Source organism: Orbicella faveolata, unplaced genomic scaffold, assembly GCF_042242905.1.
Source record: "Orbicella faveolata isolate gen_17 unplaced genomic scaffold, um_ofav_v1 contig_24, whole genome shotgun sequence".
Classification (NCBI taxonomy): domain Eukaryota; kingdom Metazoa; phylum Cnidaria; class Anthozoa; order Scleractinia; family Merulinidae; genus Orbicella; species Orbicella faveolata.
Genome location: NW_028301552.1, coordinates 23,724,389 through 23,750,978, shown reverse-complemented (window position 1 = coordinate 23,750,978; position 26,590 = coordinate 23,724,389). Strand labels below are relative to the sequence as shown.

At 40.1% G+C, this 26,590-nt stretch overlaps 2 protein-coding genes across 2 annotated transcripts in view; one reads left to right on the top strand and one right to left on the bottom strand.

The window, feature by feature from the left end:
- LOC110060050 (alpha-actinin-like) overlaps positions 1 to 2,363 on the bottom strand; it is a 35,145-nt gene extending 32,782 nt beyond the window's left edge. Inside the window, exons 1-5 of the mRNA XM_089292704.1 lie at positions 2,175 to 2,363; positions 1,797 to 2,031; positions 1,615 to 1,701; positions 1,426 to 1,513; positions 1,207 to 1,285 (exon numbers count right to left, since the gene is read on the bottom strand). Of these exons, the coding sequence (XP_089148830.1) occupies positions 1,207 to 1,285; positions 1,426 to 1,513; positions 1,615 to 1,701; positions 1,797 to 2,031; positions 2,175 to 2,270 (585 nt within the window). The 5' untranslated portion in view covers positions 2,271 to 2,363. The remainder of the gene's footprint in view (positions 1 to 1,206; positions 1,286 to 1,425; positions 1,514 to 1,614; positions 1,702 to 1,796; positions 2,032 to 2,174) is intronic.
- Positions 2,364 to 2,403: 40 nt separating this feature from the next.
- LOC110060149 (DNA polymerase alpha subunit B-like) overlaps positions 2,404 to 26,590 on the top strand; it is a 31,059-nt gene continuing 6,872 nt past the window's right edge. The window contains exons 1-10 of the mRNA XM_020766938.2: positions 2,404 to 2,533; positions 2,641 to 2,768; positions 4,010 to 4,104; positions 5,071 to 5,125; positions 6,112 to 6,227; positions 11,550 to 11,752; positions 12,723 to 12,811; positions 22,356 to 22,511; positions 23,727 to 23,789; positions 24,902 to 24,968. Of these exons, the coding sequence (XP_020622597.2) occupies positions 2,455 to 2,533; positions 2,641 to 2,768; positions 4,010 to 4,104; positions 5,071 to 5,125; positions 6,112 to 6,227; positions 11,550 to 11,752; positions 12,723 to 12,811; positions 22,356 to 22,511; positions 23,727 to 23,789; positions 24,902 to 24,968 (1,051 nt within the window). The 5' untranslated portion in view covers positions 2,404 to 2,454. The remainder of the gene's footprint in view (positions 2,534 to 2,640; positions 2,769 to 4,009; positions 4,105 to 5,070; positions 5,126 to 6,111; positions 6,228 to 11,549; positions 11,753 to 12,722; positions 12,812 to 22,355; positions 22,512 to 23,726; positions 23,790 to 24,901; positions 24,969 to 26,590) is intronic.

The window sequence follows — 26,590 nt, the reverse complement described above, 5'->3', positions numbered from 1 at the left end:
TTACTACAGCTTGCCAATCAATCATGTGCACGTTTTTCATGAACAAAACAATTTACCGAATGCTCCGTTTTGAAAGCTTTGGGAAGAATCATGCCGCATGTAATCATTTCACATACAAAGATGTTAAGCGTTTTCAGAATGTGTAAGTCCATGAATTCTATAGCATGAAAGCTAGCAAAAGTTCATGCCAGTTCCCATCAGATAACTTGTAAATGAGGCATATATAAGGACTTACTATAATTAACAACAAACTATGATGCTGAGATGAACACCTCAGATGTTGAAATAAAGAGAAGACAAGAATCTTTGTGAACAGAACTTTGAAGGTGAGGCAATCAACATGCAGTGGAATAAAGAGGAAACTCAATGAAGCAACTTGAATAGAAATAGATTCTAAGGTTAACTGTTTAATATCCTGATTCTTTTATTCGTTTTTAGTATGTTCAATACTAGTAAAGCACAATCCCATATTGTGATACCCGAGCAAATGTTCCAGGAGCATCTAGTTTCTAGATTAAAGACTGCTATCAGAGTCTTGTTGTTCTTAACATGAATATTCACTAAAAACAATCTTGTTAAATGCCTGCACCTGTTATACACGTAGTTACTGTTAAACAGGATTATCTACTTGTGTGCTATTGATTCAGTTGGTGTAGTATTATGATCAGCAAACTATTTTAACATAAAATCATTAGGACTCCTAGATAATTTACTTAAGAATCAATTACTTTACAAAAATACACCAAGACCTCCTACAACGATCAACAATGTCTTATAAATAGCAACGTCTTCAAGGAATGAAAATAACTAAGAACTTTTAATCTGTGTAAAAATGGCAAACATAACATAAATATCATTGATTGATTAACAATGGGAACCTGTATGTTTCCATTAATGGTCAATGTATTACACAGGAAATAACATTTTTAACAAGCTCCCTACGCATCCGTGCGTGACTAAACTAAATAGCTCCAACGCCATTCTCGATGTTTTTAGCACTGACGATATATTAGCTCTTGATAAGAATCATAAACGCTCGTTATGATACTAACAGCAGTCAGTGATCACGGAAATAAAATCACGCCTACATGCAAAATGACACGCATATAATAACTGACACACCCTCTTGGAGTGGGTACAGCAATCGTGTTCGTCGCATAGTTTAAAACAGCAACCCGGGTGGTTGGGTGATTGTCTACAACTTACCTTGCTCAGAGAATTATAATCAATGAGGTCCGGCCGATGTCGATGAATAAGAGCACAAAATGCCAATCCATCTTTAAAGCTGCAAGACAGTTGACAGAATGCACATTAAATGTCGCTACAGCCTAGGATAGAGACGTGCAAGCATGTAACATAATAATGGATACATGTGACTGCAACTACTCTCAAACTTTATCAATAGCAAAACAACCAGTACTCTACCTTGTGTGAAAGTTCTGCACGTTGACATTTTTATATGGGGCTGTTTTCCGCTGACACCAGAGTAACAGGCCGTCCTTTGCAAACGATTCTGTTGACAAATAACGCGGAAAAAACGACAATTATCGTTGAAATTCGCATAAATTTACCAGTAGTAAGAGAGTATTTCACTTGAAAATAACCAAGTTTTACCTTCTACAGCTATATCTTGGATCGCAAACCGCAGGATTATCGTCCATATCATTCCAAGTGTCATTTTGAGGTTGCCATCCACGATTTCTAAAAGGGAATAACGGATTAGATCGATATTTACGAGCCCGTGCCTGCTTTGAATGTGAAACAACACCCCACAAAATATTCACTTCCACCAGTACCTTCCGCACCAATGGACACCAGTTTCACTCCTTTGCCAGCCACAAAATCTAAGGCTTTATTGACGTTGGCAATCTTATGAAACCGCAATCGTCCTTTCTCGGGTTTGGGAAGTCTTTCTCCTGATATTACCTCTAACAATGCCATCAGCAACAAACCATCGTGAAAGTCGACCTCGATTTCCGAAATCTGCTTGTTTAATTTTCTTAAATGAGAATTACACCATGCTGTAAAAGTCTGCGTAATAAATAAGCGAAGCATACGGTTGTTAGGACATTTAGCTTCTGAGAATAAGAAAAAATGCCGTGAATAAAGTTAAAGAGAACAGCAAATCAATCATGCAATCATTTTACTGTGTCACTATAGATGGACGATACTACCTTTTTTTGTTGCCTTTCCCATGCAGGATCAAGCAACCCTCTATCTTCCTCGGTGTCATAGTAGTAGCCATAATATTCCTGATCATCCGCAGCCATCACGATCCACCGAATTAGTTATTCTTAGGATGATATTCACCCCTTTTCAGCCCAGACAGTTAACGCTAGCGATTCGAAGCTCGAATTTCTGCAGCCGAACGACGCAACCGTTTCCAGTCTTTCTCGGCCGCCATTAGCCTCGCAATGAATCATAGCGTTTGGCGCCAAAGCCAAAGAATCCAACATGGTGACAGACCAGGAGATTGAACGAGAATTTGAGGAGTTTTCCGTTACTATAGACGACTTGTCCATCTTAGATAAATGTAGGTAGATTTAAGCTTGCCATCAAAAAGCTTATATTATCAACCTTTTAGATAAGCTCACTCGTAAAACAGAATTGAAGCCTTCTTATACATATTCCATCACTTAGTGAAAGAAATCTGCATTTTGTGTCATCTGAGTGCTACAGAGTTAGTTGAAGAATGGATTGCCCATGTAACATCTGCTGGCTGTAATCAAGAACCGGATCTTTCTTCCCTGGAAGACTTTGAACGAAAGGTAAGAAGAAAGCTTGTACAATATAACGTGATTTGAGTTGTTGATGACTGTACATGTGTCTTGGTTTACAGTTTATGGACACAAACTCAACCAAAAAGCTTAACTAAGACTTCTGGTATCCTGTCAACTTAATACTTTAACTTTCCCCCCTGGAACGGCAGGCATTTCTTTGTCCCGGGGTGTCCAATTGATGGAAATCGATAAAATTAGTTAACTGGTATCAATTGGTATTAGTCAATCGATGATGAATTGATAGTCACACAAGGAGTGCTCATCAATTGCTATAGATTGGCAAAACAAGTCGCACCCAGACTTTTTAACACAAAGCATATACCAAGTTGTTTGGGTAGTACGGTCACCACTCTTACCACTCTTACCACTGTATGGTTGCTTGTGTAACCTGGCTGTAACTGTTCTTGTAATGTTGACCGAAGAACTCCCCTTACATCTTCAAAGTAGACCACCTTTTCTATTTTAAGGGACCAATGGTTTATTACATCCGGGGGGGGGGGGTTTGGAGGGGGGTACAATTTTAAAACAAGCACCTTTTTGGGGGTAAATTTTTCATTAGTAAGAAACATGCGGAAGGTCAAATTTTATGACACAGCAATGGCAGTCTAACAGGTTTTATACCAGAACCCAGCAAATAAAGGGAAATTTCTCTCTGGTGGTTCTTGAAACAAGAGTAGGGATAGAGACAGAAACAATTCCTCGAGCAGATTTGATGGGAGCAGTGGGAATTGACCTGCTGGAATTCCTTATCAAGTCCCTGTATTGAAAAATTATCTGGAACCCTGTGTCGATTGAGTGTCAGCCGATACTCGGTCAATATGTCAACCGCAAGTTGGGAGAGTATTGGTCATCATGTTATTCAAGTTGGTAGACCATCGGTTGCCACTATCAGTCGACACTTGATTGGTATATCTATAAACACTTAGCCGACACCTCAACTGTTACATTGCGACCAACAGTCAGCATCATATCGGTCAACTGTTGGTGGTATATGTGTATTGTTCACTGTTGTTTTGCTGAAATGGCAACCATCTATTAGCCCCTTCCCCTATCCATAGGGGATGCGAAAGAAGAGTGTATTACCTATGTTTATATGTTGATAGAGCTGTAGCTGCCCTAAGCACACAAGATCCAAATTGCAAACAAAAACATCATGACAGTGACAGTATTAATATCTGCTGCCTATAGTATATTTCCTTGTCAATACATTTTTTTATTATTTTCTGAAGCAATCTTTGTCTAAGGAAAAGAAACAGAAGCAGCTGAGCATTAAACTAGAGGAGACCAAGCCCTTGATGTTTAGTAAAGACACCATTGATGAAGTGTATCCTTAGTTTCATCATTAACATGAAAATTATTCTCCAGCAATTAAAACTTTGAAATAATCTTATTATTAGTATCACAAGGTTATTATAGTAGAGGTGTATATCTTTTGTGTTGTATTCTAGATATGAGATTCAGAGAAGGCTCTCTGTAGATTTTTTTCTGCTAACCGTAAACCAACCACGTTGCACCATCTTTGATGGGCACTTTTGACTTTCTCTAATTCAGAAAAGGATGTCCTAAAGTTCTAAAATTCCATTATACAGATGATGAATTTTTTAACACTTAGATTGTGCAATCTGTATAGCAGATATTAAAAGTTCTAGTAGTAAGTTTTAGCAATGCATAATATGTGTTAAACTGTTAACATGTTCACTGCTGTTCTGTTGTTCTTGGAAAACCAGTGCGACAGTTGTCACTTAGGGGAAATTTTCAGTGAGTAATGAAAATTCTATTAAAAAAATGTCGAAAAAGTAGTTCTTTTCTCCTAGGTCAAGATATTAAAAGGTGTCTGAATTTCCAGTTCGCATTTGCACATGACCAAAGTGTAACAGTGTTTATGACTTTTGAATCCCTGAAGGGTAATGGGCTAGAAAAAAAAAAAACAGTGTTCAGTTAACATAAACTTCTGCCATGATCTTAAGTCTACTGATATTTGTGACATTCTTGTAAAAGTCAATTTTCAAAGGTTCTACCAATCCCAAATCAACTTGGATGGGTATAGTTATTGGCAAGATTTGAATGGCAATTTTACTCAAAAAGGGTGGAATGAAAATAAAAAAAAAGAACATTTTTTGGGAACCCTCCCTTTGCACATTATAAAACAAAATACAGAAATATATTGAATTGCTAAAATTCTGGTAGGTCATATTTTAATTTAATATCGTAATTTAAAGAATGGTTTTTGAATGTTGAAGGGTAATCCTGGTATGCTGTATTGAATCTTGACCAGTCTATCTACATATAGTATCAGTGAAGAATATGAAGATTTGTTAGAATGCTACCAAACCCCTGGAAATAAGGTATGACAATATGGTATGACAGTATGTAATAAAGACCCCAGCATTAACAATTTGGATCATGTGTACTTAAGGCATCTGCAGTCGAGTGTCGACCAATAGCTTTGATCAACATCTCGATTGACACGCGATCGATACTCCATTGAAACTCACTTAACACTGGATCAACATTTCCATTGACACTTGATCAACTGTCAGTCCGGTGACGGCCGAGTGTTGACCGACTCATATATATCCATCAAAAATTAGTTGACTTTCAACTGACTGTCGACCAAGATGTCAATGGAGTGTGGATTGAGCATCAACCAAGGGGTCAATGGAGTGTTGATCGAATGTCAACCAAGGTGTCAATCATGGGCACCGATCAAGGGTCTCGATGGACACTTGACAACAGATGCCGTTAGTACACATGATCCAACAGTAATTGACTGCAAATGAGGAGTAGTGGCATAGAATCATGAGTTCATCTTGAGTGATCGTCCAGGTGAAGGTAGAACAACAGTTCTTTTCAGAACTACCCTCACCCAGATGATCACAGAAGACAAACTATTGATACTCCCGGGTTCAAACCGTTTACTATGATACAATTATGAACGGTGGTAATTAGTCACAGTTAGCCTGGTACCCTTTGTTATCTTGATGGAGATGTATGCTATTTACCCTTTTGACTCTGTATTTTCCCCTAAAAAGGCTATTAAACACTGCAAATGGCCATTTCTGGCTCTTATCTCAGGAAATTGTGTCTGAATTACCAAAGTCTGTTGAAGCAGTCATTTCAAGTTAGATATTCAGAAGCCCTTATTGCAATGTTTTGTAAGAATGACACCCACGTCGCTTTTTGTCTTGTTGGTATACAAAGGCAACATAGAACATCGTGTGATGGCATTTATGGATAAACATACAGAGACTCAGCAGTGGCAAGGGGTGCCTGTAAACTCTGTTTTTTTTTTTAAACCTGATGCTAACAATGCTGCTTTTTCCTCATCAAGTTATCTACTAAAAGACCTCATACAACTCCTGAAGCAGCTATCAATAAACGTCATGCATCTCTTGGGCGCAGCCCTGGCCCAGCTCCTTTCTCTCCTGCCAGTTTTTCTCCTGCCAGGTAATTTTTAGTATCAGTGGTCACATATTTACACTTAGTGCATTGTTAACATTAACCAATGGAATTTTGTGGAATGTAACCCACCCTTCCCATTAGTCTCTCCTAAACTCTTCTCACTATTCTCAAAGTTGTTTAACTCATTGACACCTGGAGCTTTTTGGGGAAAAAAACAACGCATTTTTGGACATTTTCGGCCTGGATATACCGGTAGGCCAAATTAGCTCCAATCTAGTGAAAAAGGCATTTGCAACATGACAGTAAAAATCAGTAGTGTTCTCATTTATAACTAGCTGTCCATAATTTCTTCGGTTTTAACAGAGAAACCCATTCAAACTGAATATTGATTCCAAGAAATGTATGTTTCAATGAGAAGACAGTATTAATTAAATGCAAAGAGCGCTGCTAGGTTGAGATTTGTGTTCCATTCACAAACTGAAAAATTTTCCGCAAACATTGTTTCAGGGCCGGAAATAATTTTTCTTCTTTAACAGGACATATGTCCTTTCAAATCTTTATTTTGGTCGGACATCTTATCAATTTGACCGGACATCAATTTGCATAATTGATTAGCATAGTTAATTAGCATAAGAAAATTTATTAGCATACTGTAAAGATATTCAACACAAATTGTTCAAAACTGCTTTTAAATTTGATTTATTTATCATTTATGATTAATTAGATGACTCTATCTACTAAATGACTGCACCAATCTCTCCTGGTTATCTCCTGGTTACATGTTCTTCAAGCAAACCTAGTTTTCTACTGAATGCTACCATTAAAAGGACACAGTCAGCTTTGGGACCCCGTTGACCTGGACACTAGTTTTCTCACTTTGAAAAAAGTTTACCTCAACCTGAAATCAATGTACATCTAGAAATCCGCTTCAATCTTCGCAGTGTTTTGCCCTATTTTCAATCATTTACTAAAAGACCTGTTTTTGAGTGTGCTTTTGCTCATCTTATGATATTATTTTTGTCGTATTGGGTTAAAAATAGTATGGTTCGCGTCTCTGTGATATGCAAATTAGCCATGAAATGGTATCTAATGTGCATGTGCGCCACCTGACTGTGTCCCTTTAAAGCTGGACCCATCACTAGGAGTGTGCAACTACCCCAGTTATTCCTGTCCCGGCATTTTCACAAACTGGTCTATTTTAGTTTGAAATTACCGCGAACTCATACCCCCGCAGGAACCTCAGTGACCAATCACAAGTACAGACTTTATAATTTCAGTGGTAGATTAGGTTGCCATGTTCACCTGAGGCTGCCATTTTTCTCCTTGCCCATGCGCGCTCATGTAGACCAGTGCTGACCTTTGTCGTGGGAAAAGAAGCCTAAAAATAGACTGGTCTGTAAACATACCATGACATAGGCTTAGTATGGGAGTTGCTGGCTCCTAGTGATGGGTTCCTGACCAACCTTGACTCTAGGGTACATGCATGAAGTACCAACAGCATATTGCAATGCACGTAATGCATAATAACAGGATTTTGGAAGAGTACTTTGTTTGGCAAGTACAGGGAAGATGAACACTTCAGCTTTATGATATGACAGAGGCCCATAATGGGCTCCTGGAAATATGGCTCAAACTGTCAGAGTGTAGGGCCCAAAATTAAAAAAATTCTTGAGATGCCATTTGGCAACTAACCAATAAAAATCAATTAGGAGTTTTATTTAGAAAAGAACTCAATGCATAAAATCTGTAAAGAAAAAATTTCCAAGACTGTTTTGACTGCTAATTTTGTGTACGTAGCTAATGTAATATCTGTGAAGGATTCATGCATTACAAGATACACGATCGGTAGGCATATTTGACATACTCAATGCTCAAGAGTTTGCAATACATTATAGCGGAGCTCCGGCGGCCCAAAGGGCCGCCAAACGGAGCCCCAAACTCATATAGGAAAGAAAAGGAAACCCATGAGTTGATTTTCTCATGGTTATCATGGCTAGCGGTATTGCTCGTGGGCACGTATGCACTATGGCGACGGCGACAGAGTTGCACAACATGGCAGCCATACTCCAAATAATAGGTTGACATAGATATGCAGCCTTTGTTTACCGTGCACTTCTTTGATATTGGACTTCCAAGTTATTTTCAATTGACACCTGTCAAAACAAGATATCCGCTGACCAGTATCATGTGACCATATCACAGGTCAAGTTCACAGCTCATCGAGGTCAAGTGTTTTTTTCAAAGTTGACCCCTGACCAAGTGCTGTTTTTCGATTGGATCACGGGCTCATCCAGGTTAACTTGTTGAAAACAGGGCAGCATCGTTCGGAAGCCGGTTAACGCTAACCCAGGATTGAAAATTAACTGGATTATAACTTTTTCTTCTATACAAATGTTTTTTGCTGCTTTGTTTTGTATATATAGTGATTATTAAAACTCAAAACAATATACCAAACAAATATACAGAAAACCTCAACGCAAAGTTACAAAACTCAAATTCTACTTTTTCCTGGGTTAGCTTAATTTGGCTCTGAACAACCCGACCCAGGAGCTACTCTTTTAAGCTGGCCTAAATCTCTATATTAGGGTGATTTCAAGCACGATCAGCCATTTGCAAGTTTTCCGATGTGAAGGAATCTTTAACAGCAAAGCAAAAGGATAGATTGCTTTCTTTTCTTATGTTGAATGTTATAGAAGCAAAGATCTTTCACCAAGTGTTTCTGGAAACACATAATGTCTGAGAAAATAACCGTTATTGATCGTCAACACAGAGAAAAGTAGTCGCCATTATGGTAGCCTGTTAATGTAGACGTATTTTCGGCTGTTGATTGGACTAAACCAGAATTTTTGGTTGCCAAAGATGAAATTTTAGCCACATTGGTGACTGTATCGGTCGCAATTTCGAGCCTTTTAACGATCTATATCAACAAATTTTGTGGATGGACAATAACTTGGTGTTCGTGAAATGTTCGGACATCATGTCCGATCATAATGTGAAATTGGCCAGACATATTCAAAATTTGGTCGGACAATGTCCGATGACCAACTGTTGTTTCCAGCGGTATTGTTTGATCATTATTCTTTTCTCATGAGCTGCATGTAAAGCAAATGATATTGTTTGTAACCTGGTGAATACCGTTATGGGCGAAAGGCCCCTTACCACCCCAATAGTGCATTCCGTGCTAAAGAGAATCTTTCCTATCCTAGAAACCACCTAGCTGTTGAGCAGCTAAGACTCACTTCATTCAAAATTTTAGGTTTAGTGAAATGCAAAGCCTTGATCACATGATAGTGTAAGCCAAAGACTTTGATTCCTTAGCTGATTATTGAATTCTGAACTATTCTGAAACTCAACCACAAAGTCCTGGGCTTAACCACAATAAATGCAGCATCAAAAATGACGGCCACCTCTCTACAATGGCCACTTTTTTGTCCTGGCAGACAGTCCATACATTCATTCTTATTTTAACCGCTCCCTCTCTTCAATGGCCATCTCTCCACAACGGCAATGACCAAAGTGTTTCACGACCGCCAAGAGAACCTCTTGACAACAGCCATTGAATCAAAGACTGAGAAACAGTGTACATACGAAACCCCATTTTTGCCTCGTGTCCACGTAACCAAAGTCTCTTGGACATGAGGATATGGGGTGACTTTGCTGCATTCCTTAGTATGGATTCTTCATGTTTCTACTGTAAGATTTGCGTGCAAGGATTCTATGTAACCATTCTTTGTGTTCCCAAGTGTAAGATCTTGTGTAGGGCAGTTCAGGCAATGTGCTGGTTAATCAATTTTGGCTACAGAAGACAGGCATAAAACCAACAATGAATTGACTGCATTTGGTGCTATCACGCAAACAAATCTAAAGATCGCAATGAGTGATTAAAAACTAACCCCTAAGGTGCATTTTCTGCGAATTAGTGTAACTGGATGCGGTGGCTATACGAGCAGGAATGAGGAGGATTCAAGGATTTTCCCTTAAGCAGTTTATGAAAAGCCCAAGTTCATCAGCAAACTAATACAGCAAGTAAAATAAACAGGAACGACTTATAGACCATACCTTGCTAGAAGCATGGGGATACGATTCAGCACGTACCAAAGATATTTAAAATTGATTTTGCCAAGCCAATCTAACCACTTCTTCCATACTAAGTTAAAGACATGGGAAAGGATTTCCTTTGCATAATTTCATTATCTTAAGGTGGTAAGCTAACTTTTAGCAATAGAAATAATTTGCTGAAAGGTAACCGCAAAACCCTGGTTCCAATAACACATTTTAGCAACTATGTGTGGTTTGAGCACACCCAAAGAAACATACCTAAGCAATGCGTTGTTTACCTAAACTTAAACCGGAAAATTCCTGAACACAAAATGAAGTGAAGCTATCAAATCTTTGAATGTTTAGAAATATTAAAAATAGTGAAATTATAGGGTTAGTGACCCTGTCACATTAGCAAACAGGACTGAATCACAAAAATTAATCGTTAATGTTATGCATGTTATGATCAATATCTCTCTGTATATATATATCAACATGGGTCAGATTAGAGTAGCAGCAGTCCTTAAAGTCTTGCCGCTTTTAACTTATGGTGCTGAGTTCAGTCCGTGAGCCTAGGGCAGTCATAAGTCTGCTGGATTACTTGATGGATAGAGTCCTCCTAAGTATTTGAGCAGTTCCAAGGAGGACGTTCTTCTGTAGCTCTGTTATTCTAATATTGCCTGGGATCTTGCTGATGTAGTTTTCTGTTCCCTTCTTGACAAGGCCAAAAGCTCCAATGATCACTGGAACAGTTGTTATCATCATCATCATCATCATCATCATCATCATCATCATCATCATCATCATCATTATTATTATTATTACCATTACCATTACCATTACCATTACCATTAGCATTGTCATTGTCATTGTCATTGTCATTGTCATTGTTATTGTTATTGTTATTGTTATTGTTATTGTTATTGTTATTGTTATTATTATTATTATTATTATTATTATTATTATTATTAAGAATGTATCTAGTCTATTTGATCTAGCCTTAGTGGATTTCTTTGCATTAAACAAGTGACATGAGGCAGCCAAGGCAAAAGGCCTTTGATTTGAGTGTAAAAGGTCATGGAAGGTGATTTGGACCTCACACCTTCAGTCTCTGTTTTTGTTTGGTTTCTGTTTCATTGATATATTTTGATGGTATTATGTATTTGTACGGTACAGTAAGTATTTTTTATAGATGCAGAATTTAATGTTGCACCCACCATAAAACACAGGTGTAATATTGCACCTCTACCTCTCTTTGTTGCTTAGGGGGCATTATGGAGAGGTTCTTATGTATTTCAACTTTTGAAATGTTTGTTATTATTTCCACAGTGCCACTCCTTCTATTAAGTATAGTTCACGGAACAACTCTGGGGAAATAGTATTTTCTTTTAACCCTAGTGGAAGTGATCCACAACATATCATTCAACAGCATATACCAGCAATGCATTTGACAGTGCAGTATGCAACCCAGAAAGATGCTCTGTTAAACAGCTACAAATACATGTTTCAAAAACAGGGTGATAAAGCAACTGGTAAGTTATTATCGGGCTTCAAAGAAAACAAATTTTCAAGTTTGACCTTTGGGCAAGCTCTAACTATCATACACCGCTCATAAACTCATTCTCACTAACCCCACCCCCCCCCCCCCCCTTACAGTACTTCTGTAAATTTTATTTGAATTTCCTCAAAACATTTTCCAAGAAACTTCACCTGTGCATCAAGCAAGCGATCTATTAGCCTGACTGAAAAATCTACTGGCCACAGGCTATCAGACAGGACTTTCTTTGCGTGCTGTATTATGCTTTGACAAATTTATGGTTTGTTATTTTAACTGCAAAATCAAGAAATATATGTCAAGCACTAACTTACTAGGCCTGTAGGATCATAGTCAGAAGTGAGGGAGCCCAAAGAGTAGTTCTGCTTGTGTATAATTATGAACAGGAAGCCTATTGCCCATAAGAGGGAAGGGGAAATCTTGCCCAAGAAAATATTAAAATTTTTAACATGCTCTATTGCCATTTGCTACATTTTGAGACACTTTCTTAGTGCAATTCATTGTCCCTTTCCAGCCATCTTCAAGGATGCTTCTTATTTGTAGTCACAAAATACATTTATTTAATGCTACTGTTGATCACGCAATTTTATACCTACATGTACACATGCACACATTTGCCAAGTCTTCATTTGAGTAAGTTCTTCCCAAGAAAGTGGGTGCATGAGCCCAATTAAGATACACTTAACTGACTGCATGAAAATTCGGATGCTTGCTGTCTCAGTGTCTTTGTTTACATAATGTGGTTTAGATTAATTATTGACTGTGATCGCATTGCGTAACTCTACATCTCATGTTCATGTCTCCTCGTGCCCAGTTAGTCTCATTCTAGTTGCATTTGATCCCATCATTAATAATGACACTAATAATGATAGTATTTGAAACCTTGTATGGTACTCAGTACCATATTATCTTGTGTTAAGTCTAGTGACTATGTTTTTTTTTCCCAGTACTCAGTGAGCTCATTGATAATATGGCAGAGAAATTGCAAGCAAGCTTAGGAGTTGAGGAGTTTTCTAGTTTATGCATACCAACTCAGGTAAGCCTACTTTTCTTGAAATATGCCGCTTCAATCTATTGTTTGTAAGCTCACATTGATATTTATTTACAAATTATAATAACAATACAAAAGTATTTGTCTTGAATGTAATGTGTCAGTAGTCAACCAAAGATGTTTGCAGCATTTGATTTGTGTGATCTGTTTGGTTAATGAAAAGAACGACCAGAAAATAATCTTTTTGGTTCTGTATATTTTCAATATAGTAGTGGTTTGAGTTATCTACAGAGGTATAAATGAGTCCCAGAATTAAATACAAATATCCCATACTTATGGAAAGACCTTCTGCCAAGAAAAAAATTTTCCATAATGAGCTCTTGAAACTGACAGAGCAGGGTGACATGGGGATCGTTGTTATAACAAAAACATGGCCTTGGATCATTCATGTGCTCCATAGACTCTATTAACATCTCCAAAGTCGCTCTCAGATTTATACTAGCAGGTACAAGGAAAAGAGGCCATCCTAAATCCACCTGGAGGAGGACTGCACAGGCAGAAATTCAAGCTCTCAACCATAAATAAATAAAGGACAGACAGGAACAGAGAAAGCTTGTTGATGCCCTATGTGCCACTTGACATCTGAAGGACTGGTGACCCAAAAGACCTTCTGTTTGCTAAGGTATTCTGATTCAAAGCTATCGAAAAGATACAAGGCACTCCAGGACACTGGAGAAAATAACCTGCCAGAACACTAGTTAAAAGTACCTTGGAAAGACATTTGAAGGGAGGCCATTAGCTGGCAAGAAAGAACCCATAAAGAATGAATGACAGTGGACACTTTAAAAGGAATTGTTGACAGAAGGAAGAAGAAAGAACTAATCAATAACAACATAGCAAGAACTATGAGCAGCATTATGGCTACTCCAAAAAGCTGTACAGAGGCTCATCAAAAGGCCAGGTAAAGCATCAGGAGCGATAAGCTAATTGATGGGATGGCATCATAGTTAGAGTAAGGAGCAACACACAGCTCAAGAGAGTTGTACTGCAAGACCAGGAAGTTTGCTGGGAGGTACCAGCAGTCAGTGCATGCTGTTACCTAAAACGACCTTGAAGACTGTATTTCCATCAAACCAAAATCTTGCATCCAAAATGGCAACCTAAAAACTAGAAAAATGATAAGGTCTGCAGTTGCCTCATTGTCATGTGACAATAATTTTTAGTAATTCTAGATATGTGATACATCTACATGCAAAAAAGCTAAACTTGACATGAAACTAGCACAAAATGAAGTCAACTATTACAAACTCAAGTCAACAATAGGCAAAGTTATTCTCATCGTGACACATCCAATCTAGGGAAAGGATGAAACTGTGTTAACATGCCCTAGGAGAACAACTTATTAGACTAGTGACCTACTCAACCAATTATCACCACTATCAACCGTGGAAACATGGAATAAAGAGACAGACAAGCTTCAATTTAACCTAGATAATCCCTCTAGAGTGGAAGTCTTTAAGACATTTTAAATGACTTAGAGAAAGGAAAGACACATGTCCTTTTAATATTTCACTAGAACCTTCTAAGTGCTGGGGTTGTAACCTCAGTTGAAATGCTTCATTATCTTTTATAAAGGATTTGGGCTAAAGAGGTGGTTCCCAAAACAATGGAACATTGATTGCCAAAAAGAGCATGGCATGATCTACATGAAAACTAGACTTGCTACAAGTCAACCGTTGCCTAGTCATTCCTTGAGCAAAGCGAGGGACGAGAAACCCTCACTCAGTCTCTCTGTATTTCCAACGGCAAAACTAACAATAGAATTGAAATATTATTGGAAAGGACGTTTAGAAAGTCTACATGAATACAAGAACTCTGTGCTGGCAAAGCCCTGAATAGAGTGGTTCTAGAGGGATTAAGAGAGGCAATCAAAGTCAAATTAATTCATAAGCAAGAAGGGGTCAGGAAAGAGCGATCCTGTGCTGACCAGAAAACAAATCAGTGGAAATGGAGGAGCTCACGGTATATAAATGTTTTGGATTTTGACAAAGCCTTTTGACAGTGTGGACCACCAAACTCTTTGGAGGCAAATGAAGTACATTTGTACCACAGAATTCCTGAAAAGTTTGTCAGTCTTATCAAGTTTGTTACCAGGATATAAAATGAAGAGTACTGTGTGGAGAAGAGTTTCTGATGGTTTCAATGAGAACTAGTGGGAGACAAATGGAGAACTGGTATTGGGCAAACCAATGGTGTGAGAGTTGATTGAAGGTTTACCTGTCAAACAACTCAAGTGTCCTAACCACTGAGTAATGTTTCCCTGGAAAATATATTTATAAATAATATATTTTTAACAATTTAATCTGATTGATTCGCTTATATGGTTGAAGGTGCTACTTATTTTGAAGATAAGCCCACCAGGGATCAAACGTTGTCAGATTTATTTGAACTAGAGTTTACACAGCTCGTTGCGTCCGTGGTTACATCATAGTCAACTGAAATTGAAATAATTATGAGGTAAATTACTATTTACAACATTCTAAATCGAAGCAACAAATGCTTTCAAAACTTAAAATTTGTGTTCCTGAGTGTCAGATTCCTTTGATGGCTGTCTTGATGTTTATGCTGACGACTGTTGATGGCTTGGCTTCGAATGCTGTTACATGATAAATTTTTCCGTCTAAAACTAGTGACAGACCTGTTTTTCCGGCCACGAGTAGTCGAGGCCATTTTGCAGTTACCAACAATAATTAATTCTAATTTTTTCTTTACACGTGACTGAACATGCAAATCACTGATTTTATAACAAAATGTCATATCGCTTTGATGAATCAGATGATGTTTTTGAAGTTCATTTTTCACCAGCGAGAAGGGTATACTGGGAGAAACAACACGAATCACTTGAGTAGAATGGCTTTATTCCGGGGCGGATAGCACGACTGCAACTTAATACAAGATGGCGGACCAGGAATGGTGATGCATCACATGACTGGCCATATACCACTGACCAGTAATGGCGCGACCTTTCTTTCTCTTGTTCTCTGACATTTCTTAAGAACTGGAACAAAGGGTGTAAGCTGAATAGCTATTAAACTGGGGGAAGTCCTCTACGTAACAGGTAAACAGTCTCTAATATAGGATCGTCTTTCAACTATAACTATACTAATCAATGAAAAAGCTCCAAGAAGTCAAGATAACATATGTAAGGTCGGTAACAAATGGGCTAACTACTGGTCATTCATAATACGCTGCAGAGTGTTATAGATCAAAAGTCCTTAACATAGTCCTTGAAGCACTCAGGGGGGCGTCGAGGGCGAGACTACCTTCGCTGGCAGACATCCGTAGCGAGGTGGATTCTGTTGGAGGAGACTGTGCTTCATCATCCTCATCAGGAACCGGTAGGTCAGGGCAATCGGTCACGATCTCAGTCGGGGTCTGGGCAAGGACTGGTTGTTGCTGTAAGGTGGGGGTGTTGATATGTCCTCTGGGATATCAGGAGGTGCCGGTGGTCTGGCCACTTCCTCGGTATCATCATCATCGTGGCTATCAGAGTGTGGTGTGCGATGAGGTAGAGGTGCAGACATCTTGGTTGGAACCTTGACGCATTCAGAGAGCCTTACGCGATAGGGAGAGCTGCGGAGTTGAGATCCAATGTACTTTCTGATGTTGCAGAACAGGGAGTCCTCTGATGTTACTAGGTATCAGTCATGGCCGCGAGACTTGTTTCGATCTGAGTAGAGGTACACGAGGTCACCAACTACAATGGGCGGATCTGGGTGCTTTTGTGCCAGTGGAGCTTTGGACTGTTTGCTATTCAGGTGGTTCTTGAGTAGCATGAGGTGTTGAGTGCTACTGAGGGAGTTGTCACTGAAAGCGATCTGGGCGTTAGTAAATTGGTCCCTCTGAGTCCACATTTTACGTGAAGAATGTCCACGAGAGCGGATTCGAGAATTTAAGACAGCAGTTGCTACAGACAAGGCGAGTGTGGTTACTGCTCCACCCAACAGGTCTTGACGAAGGAGCTCAGCCTCTAGCTCTTGTACTGCCCTTTCGGCTACAGGATTTTTGTTAGGATTTTTTGCCTGGCCAATCTCTATTGTAATACTGTGCTGATGAAGAAGCGGATCGTCAACTAACGCCTTGAACCCAGGGCAGGATCGGTGCGTTTCATTGCTGGAGGGCCATCCATTGGACGCAAAGGGAGGCAAAGCTGTATAAGGGCATCACGTAGGGTCACGTGACATTCATTGTCGACAAGTGCAGCTACGGTAAACGATGTCACTGTCTCTCGGAGGACTAAGATGAGCTGTCAGTTGCACTTGATCGCATCTGCCGCGAATGCTTGGCCCACTGCCTCGAGAGGTGCGGAAGTTGTTTGCTCCTGCTGAACTGTAGGGGTTTGGCGTAACGCGGCACAAGAATGACAGCCACTGGTGACTCGGTCAACAGCCTTGTCCATATCTAGGGCATCCAAGTAACGCTTCACGACATTCTTGAGCTGGTGGGAGGTGGGAGGTGGGGTGACTCAATTGTATGTGGAGAGCAGTTAACAGGCCATCTAACACCTGGCGTGGAATGATTATGCATTCGCGGACTGGCTCAAAAGGCTCATTGCGTTTAACGACCAGAAGTCCATCGCTAGCAACGGTAGCAACGTTCAAATACCTCCTGACGTCCTTGACATTGGTGGTCTGCCAGGAAGGTCTTGTGCCTTGAACAAGGTGTGCATGTGTGCGTCGGAGGTCAGCACACTCAGCTTGTACTGCCAACCAAGCCGGCTTGTGAAAGGTAGGCGCACACTGCCTGCTAGTACATCTTGAACAGACGTGGAGCGGACTACGGATTCTTGCGTACGACTAATGACGGAGCAGATCTGACATCTCTCATCTTCACAAGAGGGAACATTACGACTAGCAAAGTCAGACGGTAAAATATGCTGAGCCCGATACATGCCTGACTGATGCTTGATACCTGCTCACAACAGACAAGGATGTGGAGATGTGAGGGCTTGTCGAAAACTCACCATGACATAGCTTCTCATAGGCCTGGACACAGGGTTTACTGTCTTCAAGATGCAAGCATTTAGGGATGACTGAATGATGAACGGACTAAAGTGCTTGGTTGCAGCTGCAATGGATAATGTTTCCACCTCACATGGTAACCATGTTGTCTGTGAACCACACAGCTTGGCGCTAAAGAAGCAAGAGAGGTGCAGTTTCCCTTCACGGGTGACATGAAGGGTGGCACCTATACCTGGTTTGCGGACGGCTCCGTCAGTCACAATCCAGAGCTGGTCTGTTGGTCTGGGGAGGGTAATGGTGCGATTGGTTGAGAGTGCCTGTTGGGCGCTTGCAAAGGAGCTCCGGAGCTCATCAGTCCAGGGGATGGTTTCTTGGGACTGACGTCCAGCGGTGACGTTATCTAGTGGGGCGAGAAGTGAGGAGCATTCAGGAAGCACACAAGATAAGACCTTGTAGGCACCTACGAAGGATCTCATCTGACCAACTGTATCTGGCGTGGGACAAGAGGCTAGAGTATTGACGCGATGTTGACTAGCACAGAGAGTATCGGAACTCCAGATCCAGCCAAGTACGGTAGTGGTCTTTGGGTTGATGATTGTTTTTGATGCCGATAGTCGCAGATCACACCTGTAAAGTGCCTGGAGTACTCTCTTCCAGTTTTGGAATAGCTCTTGAGGGCTATCGCCTCTGCAGTAGAGGTCGTCTGCAATCTTGGTGACGATTCCCTCCTGCAGTAGATCACCCAGGACGCAACACATGATCTCTCCTAAAGTGGTTTCTGAGCCGGGCATTCCCATCACACTGCGCGTATAGACTCTTACTCCTTTAAAAGGAGCAACACCACAGTATTTCATAGACTCGCATGCAAGGGGTATTTGGTAAAATGTAGTGGTCAAATCTGAGATGATAATGTGCTTCCATTGTGCGATTTGTCGGAGAGTAGAGTCCACGTCAGGGAGCAAGGACGGCTGAGGCTTACTGTAGTGGCCAACATCTGTGAAGGCCGTGACAAGATGGGATCCACCATTGGTCTTCTTAACAAGGAATGATGGATTTAGGTATTCTACTGTGATATCAATCTCCTCAGGACGCTGGAAGACACCGAGCTCCTCAAGCTGGTCAAACTTATCTTGCAGCTCTACGAGCTTGCCACGTGCGTACTGAGGGAGGCGCCCCTTGCGCTGTGGGGGCTTGATGGGACCAATGTTTACTTTCGCCTTGAATGGGCCAGCTGCGCCGTTGTAACCCATGATTTTAGGGTCAAATACTGAGTCGTACTCCTTTAACAGTCGGGATCAATCTTCACGGCTGATAAGTGGCTGCCTGGCAAAGGGGGAGGCGAAGCTACACTAGGCTGTGGTACTTCAATGGAGCCGTCGCTGGGTTCGAAGACGGGTGTGGCTTGGCAGAAATGTTCATTGTGCCTGAGCATGCGAGGCTCGTTTGTGAGGTTTGGAATGCGTATCTTTTGAGCGACACTTGAAACGATGCTCGGCTGGGGCCATATCTGGGTCTGCTGGAGTTTCCAAAAGCTGGGAGAATCGGTGCGTGGCTTGATAGCATACTCTGAATCAGGTTGGGCCTCTTCGGGTAGTTGCATTTAGATGAAATCGCTGGGCCAAATAGTTTCCTTGGACGGCGGAGCACGGAGCACAAATGCGCGATGGGCGGAAGCGTTGCAACCAGAGGAGGGGGATGATCCGTAAGTGAAGACTGTGCCATCTCCAAGGATCACTTCATGCTTAGCTGGGTGTACGGCCACGTCATTCGTTTCCATGAATGGAGTGCCAGCGAGGATGTCGACATCCAAATTTTCAACCACCAGGTCCTGGAACTTAAATTCCTTGTTGTCGCGGGTGAAGGTGATCCGGGTTTCACCGATGACGTGAAGTTTGGAAGAGCCGTCTACTTGGTGAACTGACTGAGCGCTACTCACTATCGGAGACTCAAGCTTTCTTACAGTGGCGTGCCTGATCATATTTCCTGTAGCTCCACTGTCTACAGTAACTTGCACAACATGGTGATGGAAGAAGACATCAAAATATGGGGACTGGCGGGTCTGGACTCGGTATACTACGGCACCTGGGTTGGAATAATCACTTTCGCCTCCATCATAAGCAGTAGGGGTTCCATCAAAGGTGTCGTCTGGTTCTGCCTCTGCTTCTAGGATGCCAACAATCTGGCAAGCCTTGACCATGTAACGTCTGTCACTGTTGGGTAGGTATGTGCACTCGCTGAGGAAATGCCTTATATCTGAGTGGCCGGCTTCCTTATGGAGGAGACAAACCTTGCTTAGCCGAGGCCTTCTGGGGCCTGGCTTGACCGGGCCTTTGCTACTCGGTGGAGTGCAATGGTATTCATTACCGACCGCCGTACGGAGAATCTTTACATCGTCGGAGGCTCGAATCTCTTCCAGTAGGGAAGTAAGGGCCTGTGATATTTCTGGTTTGATAGAAGCAAGTGTTCGGAACCTCAGTTCAGTACCATATAGATCGTTTTCACTGTCACGCAATAAAAAAATAAATCAAAAACCATCCAATGGAAAAAGCTATGAAATTATGATGTTATAGAAGATAACTAAATAAGCCTCTTCTCCAAGTTTTAGACCTGTGCGTTTCCCCAAACTTCAGATATTCGTCGAAATGTTTCGCAGATATTTACAGACCCCAGTATGAAAACGCCATGTTGGTGTACCTCCGTTGTACACCAATATGGCGGCCGTAAAATAATGTAAACATCTGGAACTTACTTTGGCTATCTAGGCGACTGATTATCAGTACTGATCAAACAAGCATTTACATAAGCACTTTTCCTAATGCTCTAACTTCTAAAAAGGCTCAAAATCATGGGATAAGTATATATTTTTCGACAAACTCGATCATAGCCTTGTGTCACGCACCTCCATAACCCTGAAATTCAAAATGCTCTGGATTCCAAACGAAGCACGCTATTGAGCTGTAAAATTGTAAACAGATATAAATATACCGCCTCTTGTGCCTGATGAGGATAAAAACTTTGGTGGCTCTTTAGTTTTGGATTTTAGAAAGTGATGACGTCACATGAAAACGATCTATCTTTGCTTGACAAGCCTAGGCAAACTCGGGTGGATAAGCTTCAACCATGTGAGTACAACAAGGTTTTCCAATGTTGAGGAGAGCTCTTCGTCTTCTTGCAGTGACTCACCGTGATGACTTATGCCACTGGTTCGAAGGAGTGAGTCCTCAACAAAGGCCATAAGCCGCTGGTATAGATTTTCAGGGCGCTCACCTGCCTCGAGTTGCATATCAGAAAAATCAATAAAGTGAGCCCCTGTAACTTGGAAGCCAAAGTGCTGTCTGATCGTTTGCCGAATAAACTTTAGAGAGGTCGAGTTTTGAACTAAAGTGCTCCTTGAAATAATTGGACAGTAGTTACTATTTGGCCAAGCATAAGCTCTACAAAGCTAACCTTCTGCTGAGCAGTTAGACGTTTTGGAGCTGTGATGTCTTCACTGTCGTCTTCGAATCTTCTTAGTGGCTGGGCTTTCATCTTTTTCAGCCAAGTAACTCCTTCAGCCAGAAAAGGGGCAAAGTTATTGTAATGTTGTTGCATGATGCATGACATAGCCATATGTGGGACCTTCCATATTTGGAAGACCATGTGCATCGTAGAGTGAGTAAAGTGTATCGAGAGGGACCACGCCACCACGCCAGCGAGAAGGGTATACCGGGAGAAACGACACGAATCACTTTAGTAGAACGGCTTTACTCCGGGGCGGATAGCACAACCGCAACTTAATAGAAGATGGCAGACCAGGAATGGTGATGCGTCACATGACTGGCCATATACCGCTGACCGGTAATGGCGTTTTTCTGAAGACAATACATGTTTGGAGGCATCAGGAGTTGGTTCGGGGTCAAGGATCCTATCCCTACAGATTTCCTTACAATCACGAGTCATTTATAAGTTTTCATGTGCAGGCTGTAGTGCCTGTTATGTTGGTGAAACCAAGAGACACTTCGCCACTCGCATCCTCAAACATCTTTCCTCTGACAACCATTCCCACATCTTTAAACACCTGAGAAGTTCTGAAAATTGCCACTCCCTTAGTTCAGAAAATTGTTTTAAAATTCTCGACTCTGCTTCCACAAGCTTCCAATTGAAAATCAAGGAAGCCACGCACATCATTTGGGGGCAGCCATCTTTAAATTCCCAGGTCAAACATCTTAATTTGTCCCTTTCATACTAACTAGTCTCCTTTCTTAGCTTAAATAGTCACCTTTTTTTGGTCCACGCCTTCATCCTTAATTAATCTTGTTAATATCTCACTTTGTTATAGTACTATTTATTGCATATTTTTATTTTATTTCTCACTGTGCAACTGAGGGCAGATGATGTCTCATCCACAACATGTATTGTCTTCATTAAAATATGAACTTCAAAAACATCGTGTGGTTTATCAAAGTGATACCTGACTTTGTGCTGTTACAAAGCCTTGGTAAAATATCTTATGTATTGTGCATTTATTTTTTTGTAATTTTTGAAAAGTCTCATGTATTAATGAATGTCTCCCTCTTTTTTAACTGAAGGAAGAGGTGTTTGTTATTGGGCGTATTTGCTGTGACTCAAATGGGAAATTAAATTCACAGTCAGTTGTATTGGAAGGTTCACAAGAGCTCTCCTCAGGACAGCAAATCAAGTTGGATCTTTCAGAATTACGACAGTTTGCACTCTTTCCTGGTCAGGTAATGTTTTTTATTTTACTTGAAAAGTGCTCTTCGTATAATACATCTCACAGAATTATTTGTTAAAATGATAAACTAAGGCACTGTAAGAGATTAGACAGAAACAGAGAACTGGCAAAGTAGGTGCAAGGCTGTCACTAATGGCCAGGTTGGTCTCCTGGAAAACCAGGATTGAGGATCAGGGATCAAGAAAATTAAATTAAATTTAGTAAACTAAATAGAAATAAAAAGCAAATATAAATAAACAAAAAAAATAGTCATCAGAAACAACAATCTGCTCATCACTTCTATCATGTGTTTTGTTGGATAAGTCTTTTATTTATCATTGTTACTTCCAAGGCTATTCTTTTTTGCCATGTTTATGTTAAAAGAAGAATATATTTGTAGCATTTGTCACGTGACCAGAACATGAAAACCAGAGGGTAAACAACTTCCCAACTTCTAAATGGAATCTAAAAATTATTACAAAGCAGTAATCATGGTTTCTGGTAGCATTTTATCACCTGCACCAGACGAAATACCACTGACTCAGATGTGATTGAGGACTTTGCAGTTTTTGGGACAATTTTTTGATGGTGTCATATTTCATAACAAAATCCTTCATTTTTGATCCACACCTCTAACAAATAAAAGCAAAACCTCTAATTAAATCCAAAAACATGGTTACTGCAGAAACATTAGGGAAAAAGTGATGAAGAAGTGACAAAATTTGGTACCTTTTTAGATAGTTGTTAAAAATCATTGTGGGCAGAAATGCATAAAATGAAGTGGTTTACATTTGATAACCATGTTTCAAGATTTAATTACACGTGAATGATGCATGTCTTTTGTCTTTCTAGCCTTTTGCTCGTACAATAGTCAGCTAATACTTTCTGAATTTGTCACAACAGTGTAGTTCTTCACCAGTGAAACTATAAATTAGGTTAAATTAACAAACGAGCTGTCATTTCCATTTTCAATTTGATGTTTTAGTAGAGTGTGGCCTTTTATCCTACAATGTGAATTGTGTAATAACCTTGTGTGCACTGCACAGAGCAGATGTGGAAGAAAGTCAAATTACATGCACATTTACAGTATTTTGTACTAAATGAGGGGAATCTTTTTTGAAATTCTTGCTTTTAGGCAATATTATCATTGTCGTTGCATTGGTTGCATTTATCATTTAAATCCACTAAATAAAATTATAATATTTTTTATTATTATTTGCCATTTCAGGTTGTTGCTATTGAGGGAGTGAACAGTACTGGTCAAAAATTGGTTGTGAACAAACTTTGTACAGTAAGTCAGTAAACTTTGTGCATTGTGGTAGTGACTCAGAGGAAACTCCCATTGGCCATCATTCACATCTGAAAATTCTAGCTTAGTCTGATACTTACTCTCTTCCCTGGAATTTTCAGTAACTCCCCCAAAGATGTGTATTTCAAAAGAAGCTGCATTCACTATTAAGCCATTTATAAGTCAAGAACAACTACTTATAGTCAAAAGTTCCATGTAATCCTGTATTAGACTTCCCAGTCTCTGTCCAACTTTCGAAGGATCCACCCAACTTTTCACCAACTCAGATGGGAAATATTATAATTGCAAAGGGCTTGCTTGGTTGGAGTTGTTCATATAGTATTATTGTCTGGGTGATGTAGTTCTTAAAGGAACTGTTGTTGGTGACTGATATTTCCGCAACCTGAGTGAAAGTCAGAGTCAAGTGAAAAGTGTTTGCCAGTTGAAAGTGTTATAAGCCTGATCCCATGGAAATGATCGGCCAGTTTAACTATGATGGTGTTGGCTGTAAGACTTATGTGAAGTTTGTCAACAGTCATTGGTTGGTTCCAATACATGTAGGTTTCAATCTGTCCATCATTAGTCAAATTAAATTGTTCTGTTTGTGTTCCACCGGTCGGCTTTGTTTATGTCATGAAGAAGTGGCTTGTAAGGTGCCAGTAGTTGTTGACAACTGATGACTGTTGACAGGTGTTTATTATAAGTTGCTGTACCAGCTTTATATATTGGTAAGTCACAATATTTAGAGAGGAAGCCACATCAGCCTCGGCTGGTTTTCATGCGGGTCCTCTATCCTGGTCAAATTAGAATTTGGAGATGGTTCAAACCATTTACCTTGTTGCATATGTTTTCATAATCATGATAACTAAGAGCAAATGCTGTCCATACTATACAGGTTACATTTCTTACAAATGCACATCCAGCAGTTGGTTTATCAATGATATAAATATGCATGACTGTACCATTGTAACATGTTTCTATTAAATCTCAGAACTGGCATTTTTAAGGTAAGGAAGTTCTGCCTGACCTCATTTTCTTTTTGTTTCATCCCCAGCTTAACTTTGATAACAAATATGACGGTACAGGAATTAATTCCAGAATTTGTTTTTCCCCAGGGAGTACAGCTTCCTTTCCACTCACCAGTGGAAAATGTTGAGCATGGTTCTGAGGACATAACATCAGGTAATCACAGTTCACCACAAAATGTCACAAGCAGGCCACACTGGACTGTCTGTGGATGGTCTACTCTGCCATTTTTTTTTTGTAGTTGCTACTGTTGCTTGAATACTTCAGCTTCACATAGGAGAACCATGAATGTGGTTATCAGAAACTTACCCTGGGCTGGACCTGCTTTTGTACAGGAAGAGAAATTGTTTATGAAGAATGAATATGATGACAAATTTGAAATTTAGCGTAACTTTTTAAGGTGATCTATAATTTTTTAAGATGCTGATGTAGATTTTTTATTGGTATAATAACTAGTCAAAGACACGGTTTTCAAAATGGGCTGGCACCCAACGCCAGTCACCAGCTACTTCAGGCTTTTGCACAGGGTACTTTTTTAATACGCAACTTTGTTCCACAAATGTAATAGTCATCTGATCCTTATGAGGATATTATTATGTCCATGTCCTTGGCATCCAGGATTTCATGGTTAGGAACCTTTGGGCTCCTCTATGTCCTGTCTATGTCCTGCATACTCTTAGAACTTGTAAATTTTCCACAATTAAACTGAGGCAAAAAAAGACATGCTATCTTTTCTTTCTAATGTCAACAAATCAGAAAGACAAACAGGTAACAATAATTTTAGGGATTATAAGATTCTAGTTTTGGGAGTGACAATAAAACAATGATGAATGTCCATGCTTTTGTTAGATAAAATACCAGACTTGCTGAGGCAAATTTTTATCATATTTTATTGTAATTTTATCTCATATATTTTAATTCTAGATGATTAACACCATTGTGGTTTTTCCCTTTATGTGTAACTTGAGTGCTGAGAAATTTTTAAAACCATAGCGTGAACTTCTAAAAGTGCACCAGAATACACCTCATGACACCTAGAATTTCAGAATTTTCCACGGGGACACCTGGTACTGTCATGCCTGAGGTGGAAAACCCCTTCTTTACCCTCCCCCACAAGGCTGCAGCAATCACAAGAGCCATGTTCTTGTGAAATCAACATTTAACTGAAAAAGAGCATTTGTGAGGTCATCTGGAAGGAAGGAATGGAATTGTGACGTCATTGTTGTCTTGAACATTGCTGCGTTTCTGCATCAGTGAGTCTTTTGTGGGGAAGGCTTTGGATCTAAATACAAACCTTATTTTGCTTGGGAAATGACCGAGGAGTTCACCTGCTGTTTGGTGGGCATTATTTGCTTGTTTTTCATTGTTTTTTGTCCAATTGCCGGCTTGCAACATTCCATAGTGAAGTTAAAAATCATCGGTATTGTGTCTTTCTTGACTGCAAGTTGACGAAGCTTGAAAGAGGGTCCCAACAAACTCCTTACAACAAGATTTTATTTGAAGCTGTCTTCAGTAAAGTGTTTTACACAAATGCGCAAATGCTTTGAGGGCATGAAGCATTCTCTTTTCATTTTAAGAAGCCATTCTCTTTTAAGTCTTGGGTCCTGGGGGAACTTGAAAGTACTAACTTTTGATTTTGAGTGGTTTTCCTCTGAAGTTCACTGTGAACATGAAACCAAAACAGTTTCAAATTTCCTGCATTTCTTGAGCTCACCAACAGTGACATCACAAGCTTTATTTCCAACAGTTGTCTGACAATTTTCCTGACCGCGCTACGA